Source organism: Musca vetustissima, unplaced genomic scaffold (genome assembly GCF_032173495.1).
Source record: "Musca vetustissima isolate MV318-11 ecotype Yass unplaced genomic scaffold, APGP_CSIRO_Mvet_v1 utg29545, whole genome shotgun sequence".
NCBI classification, from domain to species: Eukaryota; Metazoa; Arthropoda; class Insecta; order Diptera; family Muscidae; genus Musca; species Musca vetustissima.
Window position 1 is genome coordinate 102723 of NW_026884205.1, and position 7947 is coordinate 110669.

General features: G+C 34.8%; 1 protein-coding gene across 1 annotated transcript; it reads right to left on the reverse strand.

Annotated features, from left to right (window-relative positions):
• Nucleotides 1-4886: 4886 nt before the first annotated feature.
• LOC133331204 (uncharacterized) lies at nt 4887-7941 on the reverse strand. Its single transcript, XM_061539605.1, has 2 exons — nt 7726-7941; nt 4887-5143 (listed from the first exon to the last, which is right to left on the reverse strand). Exons 1-2 carry the CDS (start codon nt 7814-7816, stop codon nt 4890-4892), a joined length of 345 nt encoding a protein of 114 aa, XP_061395589.1. The 5' UTR covers nt 7817-7941; the 3' UTR covers nt 4887-4889.
• Nucleotides 7942-7947: the final 6 nt, after the last annotated feature.

Below are 7947 nucleotides of genomic sequence, written 5' to 3' on the forward strand. Positions count from 1 at the left end.
GTTGTTGTTGATGATGATGATATTCTGGAATAGTATGACCTTTTAACTTAATTGATACTTTCATATAAAAATTAATACTCGATGTGTCTAGGTCACCTAGGGCTTTCCTTCGTTATTAACCTTTACATTTCCACGCAAACACACGCTTCTGGACAACCACATCGCAATAATTAACTAACAGCACACAGAAAGATCACCCCAGAGATTTGCCTCATACAAAACAACTAAGCCCTCTTGTTGTTGTTGTTCTGTTTGAAAAAAGACCACCTCCACGTCTGCTTTGTTGGACGTAGCACCTTCTGTTGACAATTTCAATTACAGTTTCTCACATCCGAAATGAGGCTGCCCCTAATCTATGATATTTTTGTGTTAATTAGTGAAACTTTTCTCAATTCGTTTGTCTTTTTGTTGGCGTTGAGGAGCTGCGTTCCATCAATGGTAGTCCTCTGTTCACTTGATAATTTCTCGGCTCTCTTGAATCAATTCTCCTTGTTTCTTATTTTTAATTTAATTTGCATTACATCTGCCGTCATTAATTGAATTTAAATTGTATTATTGTTTTGTTTTTATTTGTAAAATTAGCAAAAATATTTGCAATTTATTTCCTTCTTAATTTCTATTGCACACTGCTTTGCCATTTCACTTGATAATAAGCGAAGTTGGTTGTGGCCACATTTGAGCCGAACGAATTAAAAAGCGTTCCACCAACTACGAATAGTGGGTGTTAGTAGAGAATAGCTGATAAACACTGAACTCAAAACACAATTGGGGACATGTTTACGAATGTGAGCGGATTGTTTGCGTTGTATAGAATGGGGAAATGGAAGAAGTGGAAAACAGCTGTAAGGAGTTGGCAATCAGCTGTTAGTGAATTTGAGTACTAAGTACTCATATGGGGTTGCTGCAATAGGTTGCCGTTTGAGATGTATTCGAGTAAGTTAAAAACGTTATTTTTTAATCCTGCGGAAAAATGCAAAAAGTGAGTGAAAGTTAGGGTAATTGTTCTCGTTGTTTCAAAAGTATGGGACTGGAATTCGACATCTGTCAATCTTTGTTTATAAACCAATTGTTTCTCTTTTGAGTTGAAAGTCTGGCATTGAGGGAAATTGATCGCTATCTCATAACGAATAAAAACTATCAAAACCTACTAAAAATGGTGATTCTAACACAACCATATATCGCGCTTTAAAATAATTTTATGGTTTACATAATTGTGCAACTACTGGAATGTTATTAAAAAATTGTCGTATTTGGGGTTCCGAGATTTCTCAATTAATTTAAGAGAGAGGGTTAAGTCAAGTTTAGGGGCTCCACTCGGATCATTTTGAAATTGTTACTATAGGTAGTCCTCGGAGAGCTGCAAGTTCGGAGAATATTTTGTTTAAATCAGTCGGTTTACTATTTCCAGCAAGGCAATATGGGCATCATTTTAAAGGTTACGGATAGTGTTTTAAAAGTAGACGCAGAAATAAAATTGAAAAAAATAGGATTGCGTAGCCACGTATGCGGCTACTTAAGATGCCTTTATATTATTCTGAAATTTCACTTAGAAAATGCTTTGGATTGCGTAGTCATGTATGTGCCTGTCCATAGGTTTCCGAGTGATGCCCCTAAACTTGACTTGTTTCAGGAGAGGCTGAAAATTCACTATTTGGCCCTTACATCCTCGAAAACGACTATGAAACAGATGTCACCGTTTCACCATTTCCTGGCGGCATCATTTCTTGTCGTGGCAATATAAACGGGCCTCCAAGATCCTGCGAGTTTACACCGTTAGACTTTTTTATGGGGTTGCTCGAAAGACCGCCTTTATGCAGGTTAACCTTCAACTCTTGAGCACATAAAACATTCTTCAAGTTATGGCGTATGCAAATTTCTGGCCCGTGGAAAATGGCGTACCCAAGTCTCTGCACCCTAGAATCCCTAAAGTAGAATTAGTTAGATGTTCATTTTCCATGGACTGAGGTTGAATATGATGCAGCAATTGCACTCTGGATGAGTATGCGATGTTCAGAGTCTTTAAACCAGAATTAGTCCTTTTAAAACATCCTGCTGGAAAAGGTCATACGAGAGGCAAACGACACTCTATAACACATGTAACTCGCCTACGCCGATGGCATCGACATTGCGAGCGGTAAAAGCCACCTTTGAGAAGAAGTCTCCCACAGTGGACTTGGCGGTAAATGGCGAGAAGATCAAGCTGATAGTATCAACGCGTAAGACGTCTAGTTCACTCGGACCAACTGTGGAGCATGAAAACTACAGCTTCGAAGTAGTCAAAGATTTAATATAAATCGGTTGATATTCGGTGAAGGATAGTGTTGGTCAACAGATGCTACTATGATCTGAGTAAGCAATTCAAAAACAAGGTCACCTCTTACCAGACTAAACTCACATTCTACAAGACGCTGATTCTACCCGTGCTGGTGTATGGACAAGCTGAGATAAAGTGTTTGAGAGAAAAATTCTCCGAAAGATCTACGGGTCGTGCTCGAACCACGAGCTTTACCATCTATACATCGACAAAGTCAGTCGTATCAAGCTGTAGCGACTACCGTGGTTATTCTATTTTGTGCGAATGGATGAGGATGCCCAGCTCAAAAGGCATATGAAAGTGAGCCTACTTATGGTTCACGCAGGAGGTCAAGGTCACGAATTCGATGGAAAGATCAAGTGAAGGATGACATATCTAAACATGGTCTTTCAAATTGGAAAAACTGCACACAAGATCGACGCGCCTGTAAATCTTTTTTAAGTTCGGCTTATCGAACAAATGTTCTGTCTCGAGTCAGCTAAACAAAGGAGAGATTTTCAGGGTCTTTTATGCTTACCAAATCTGTGGAGAGAAGTAAAGGTGACTTTTATTCTCAAGGCGGGGAAGCTTAGTCACAGTTTATCGAAAGACTACAGTTCGAATAGCCTTTCTCTTGAAAACAATGTAAAGGTTATTAGATTTTGGGATCAGAAAATCATTGAACTTAAATGAAATCAGCAAATCCCAGCACAGCAAATCTGTAGACACTGTTTTACATGAAGTAGTTGGGCATTTTAAGATAAATTTGGAGAACTCCAACTTCGCGTTGGCGTTTTTTCCCGATAAAGAGGGAGCTTTCAACAACGTTAAGATGAAATTTGTTCACTTGGGGGATTATCCTCTTCCATAGTGGATTGGATTGATGTTATGTTGAAAAGCAGGATAACAAATGCAAACATTTGGGGAGAGCTCCATAAAGAGGAGAGCTCCAAAGAGGCACTCCACAAGGCGGGGTCCTGTCACCCTTGTTTTAACTTCTAGTTATAAACGAGATTCTTCACTTTGACCAGTTGCGAACGAATGTTGTGGCTTATGTCGATGATTTTGTAGTCCTGTTTAAAGGAAAATTCACACATTATGCAGGGTGCACTGGTATGCTTCAACCTTGCACCCAAGAACCAAATTCCAACATTCTCCCTACCTACAATAGATGGTGTAGCTCCGGAACTCTCTTTGGAGGCAAATACATGGGCACCATCCCAGACATCCGTTTATCGTGGAAAAGGAACAAAGAAAGACCTAATAGCACTGTACCACTGCAAGAATTTAATTGGGAAGAGCTAATAAAAAATCAAGTAACCAGAAGCGCGTCTAGAATGAAGGACATATGAGCATGGTGAACATCACACGATAAGAATGCAACCCAGCAGTCCGCTGGGTATTACAATAGTATGTCAATACGAAAAAAAGAAATAACGGCGGTTAATAGCATACAACTAGGATCCGATTCAGATGAATTGTATAGCTGTTGCATTGTGGAACAAAATTCGTACTAGAAATGATATGACAGCCTAGGGCATCGCTGTGTAATTGTAAGTTGAAATTATATACAGGCTTCGGATGAATCGTTGCTACATTGTATTTGGTCTCAGTTGGAAGATGTATGGGTAAAAAAATTCGCTGGGAATGTCCTAAACTTGACAAGAGATTACGGAAGGAAGACACTTTCGTTTTTTTTGTAGTTAGTTTTTATTATCATTAATTAAAAATTTTCAATGCTTTACAATTAATTAATATATATTTTTTGTTTTGATTTTCATTATTTTTTTATTATTATGGTTTTTAATTATATAAGACTTACTTAAATTTTAAACTTAGTAGACTAGTAATGCTTAATTTTAATAGAGGGCAAAAGTAGTATGAGGTCTGTTAAGAAAATCAATGGTGGTGTATTTATATTTTTTTAAATTTTACAATCAAGAATTTTTCGGATTTTAAAAATCAGCTTTATTAACAATCATGCTTTCAGGGTGGAAGAACAAAGTTTGCCAAGGAAATTAGGATGTAAATTATCCTTTTGGATTACAAGGATAATCTAAGTTAGACCCCTTGATTATTTTATAGGTCATATGACTTTGCATCCTAAATTATTATTATTTTTAGTTTATTTCGTATTAATTTCAATTTATTTTTTTTAAAAATGGCAGTTACATATTAAGCAGTTATAGTTATTCAAAATGATTAGAAGTTCCATTTTTCCGGTTGAGATTAAAGCAAATGTTATAAAAAAGTTATTAATATTTATTTATGTGTTTAAAAATAATATTTTTTTATATTTATTATAAAAGATTTACAGTATTTATTTTTTATTAGCTTGTGTGTGTATCTGTCTATTTGTAAATATGTTTGTGTCAATTTAACAAAAATATTACGAATGTTTTTTTGTAAACATTTTCATTTTAATAATTTTGTTAAATTAAGACCGTGGGAATGTTTCATTATTTTCTGTTGAGAGGGGGGCGGAATAACTTTACAAAAAGAAATGGAATAGGTTTCTTTTGTTTTTGTTTTCTTCTTTCACAATTCCATGTCCACGCTTTACTCTTGAGGTTTCTGTTTTTCTTCGTTCATTTATTTACAAAAATTTACACAGCATTGCTACAATTGCGAAGACGAATATCCCACTTAAGGTGACTGGGGCAGCGGTTCGACCAGCATTCCGTGCCTGTTCCAATTCTTTTTCGTCGACCACAAAAGCGGGTACAGATAACGGCAGTTGTTCATATGTCTTCACCAAGGGTTCATTGAAATGTCCGCGACTGTTGCGTGCCAAACGTTGATTGGCCAATTTCAATTCGCGTAATTTCTCCTCCAAGCGCAAAACTTCATCTGGAAATTAAAAAAACAAATAAGTTATACAAATTATTAAAAAAATAAATAAATAAAAGTAAGATTTAAAGATGAAAATAAGAAAGAAGATTAAAAAGCAAACCATCCAGGCATGGAATTAAAAAAATACTCGTTTCTCCAAAGCCAACACTTTTTATAAAAAAGAAGCCAGTTTTTATAAAAATTATATTTAAGGTGGCCATTATTAAAATTAAAATTATTATTAAGGTCATTAAAGCCAACAAGGCGTAGATTTTTTAAGAATTATTTTCAAGACCGCCAACAAGTTGTGGATTTTTTAAACATTATTTTTAAGGGCAGCCAATAAAGAGTGGATTTTCAACAAAAAATATTTTTAAAGGCGTGGATATTTTAAAAATTATTTTTAAAGGCATTGATTTTCAAAAAAATATTTTTAAAGGCGTGTATATTTTAAAAATTATTTTTAAAGGCATGGATTTTTAAAAAAATATATTTTTTTTAAGGCGTGGATATTTTAAAACTTATTTTTAAATAGGCATGGATATTTAAAAAAAATATTTTTAAAGGCATGGATATTTTAAAAATTAGTTTTAAAGGCATGGATATTTTAAAAATTATTTTTAAAGGCATGGATATTTTAAAAATTATTTTTAAAGGCATGGATATTTTAAAAATTATTTTTAAAGACGTGGATATTTTAAAATTTTTTTAAAGGCGTGGATATTTATTTTTTTAAAGTCGTGGATATTTTAAAAATTAAATTTAAAGACAGCCAATAAGGCGTGGGTTTTTTTTTAAATTATTTTTAAAGGCTTGGATATTTAATTTTTTTAAAGGCGTGGATATTTTAAAAATTATTTTTAAAGGCGTGGATATTTTATAAATTATTTTTAAAGGCGTGGATATTTATTTTTTTAAGGCGTGGATATTTATTTTTTTTAAGGCGTGGATATTTATTTTTTTAAAGGCGTGGATATTTATTTTTTTTAAGGCGTGGATATTTATTTTTTTTAAAGGCGTGGATATTTTAATAATTAAATTTAAAGACAGCCAATAAGGCGTGGGTTTTTTTAACAATTATTTTTAAAGGCTTGGATATTTAATTTTTTTTTAAAGGCGTGGATATTTTAAAAATTATTTGTAAAGGCGTGGATATTTTATAAATTATTTTTAAAGGCGTGGATATTTATTTTTTTTAAGGCGTGGATATTTATTTTTTTTATTGCGTGGATATTTATTTTTTTTAAGGCGTGGATATTTATTTTTTTAAAGGCGTGTATATTTTAAAAATTATATTTAAAGACATCCAATAAGGCGTGGGTTTTTTAAAAATTATTTTTAAGGCAGCCACTAAGGCTTGGATTTTTTAAAAATTACATTTAAAGACAGCCTATAAGGCGTGGATTTTTATACCCTACACAACTATGTTGTCAGGGTATTATAGCTTTGTGCAGCCCCAAAAGTTTGTAACGCCGCGAAATATCGGTCCTAGACCCACCTTTAAGTATACCGATCGTCATATCTCGACTAGCTGAGTCGATCTAGACATGTGTGTCCGTCCGTCCGTCTGTCCATTATAATTTGTAAACGCGATACAGGGGTTCTGGCCAATGAAGACCCCTATTGTTTTTGGGAAAGATCGGTTAATATTTAGGGGATGAAATGGACCAAATACTAAATTTTTGTCGGTTTTTCTGGTCGCTCCACAGGCCGCAATAATGGCCCGAACATCGTGAAATTTTGCATGGAGAAGGGGGTCGGGCCAAATGGACCCTGACTTTTGTGTGAAAAATTACAAAATTTGTATTCTATAGCGTATATATTTACCCCTGAAGGACATAGACCCGAAAATTTGATATTATATCCAAGAGGAGTGGTTGACCTTTAAATTAAGACCAATTGCATGTGCTCTGATGTGGGAGTTACACCTAAATATTTACAGGTATTTCCGTATTTGTATGTTATTTAGTAACCCATTATCACTCTAGAGAGCCGAACATAGCGCTGATCGCTTTGAAATGTTTCATGAGGTTCCAGTTATGGTCAAGGACAACGCCTATAATTTTCGGTGATGATCAGATATTAATTTTGGAATGAAGTGGACCGAAAACTTAATTTTTGTGTTATTTTCGAGACGATCTACAACAACACAACCCACGGTGAAGGGAATCTGGACAATAACTGTACTGAATACTCGTAATATTCGGAAAATATGTCAGTGTGAGGAAGAGGTGCTGTTTACCTCTAATCGGGCAAGAGTGTGCAAATATCACGAAATATTGCCCAGGCTCGGAATACACATCCGTAGAAAATTTGAGTTCAGTGGTAGTTGTGTAGGGTATCGTATGGTCGGCCCCGTCCGACTATACTGCTCCGCTCACTGGTTTAAAAAATATTTTTAAGGCAGACACTAAGGCTTGGATTTTTTAAAAATTATTCTTAAAGGCAGCCAACAAGGTGTGGATTAAAAAATATTTTAAGGCTGGCAAGAAGGCGTGGATTTTTTAAAAATTATTTTTAAGGCGGCCAGTTAAAAGGTGTGTAGTTAAAAAAATATTTTTTTCTAGCCAATGAATATTGTTTTTGTTGGTTTTACTTACTTCGATTAACACCTTCAATATCATTAATTTTAATGAACATGGCCAATGAGATCTCATAAACTTTATTCGTATCCTGGAAGGGTGACATCATGGCCTCGGAGGTATCACGTCTTCTGCGGCCATAACCTATCTGGCCATTCGAACATTGGGTACCCAAACATTTGTCCAGACATACATTGACAGTGGCACGTAATTGAACGTACGAGGAATCGGGGAATTTGA

Coding starts and splice junctions, on each gene's coding strand:
- LOC133331204 (XM_061539605.1), bottom strand. CDS start 7,816: ATGATGTCACCCTTCCAGGATACGAATAAAGTTTATGAGATCTCATTG. Junction 5,144..7,725: donor TATTGAAGGTGTTAATCGAA/GTAAGTAAAACC, acceptor TTTAATTTCCAG/ATGAAGTTTTGCGCTTGGAG.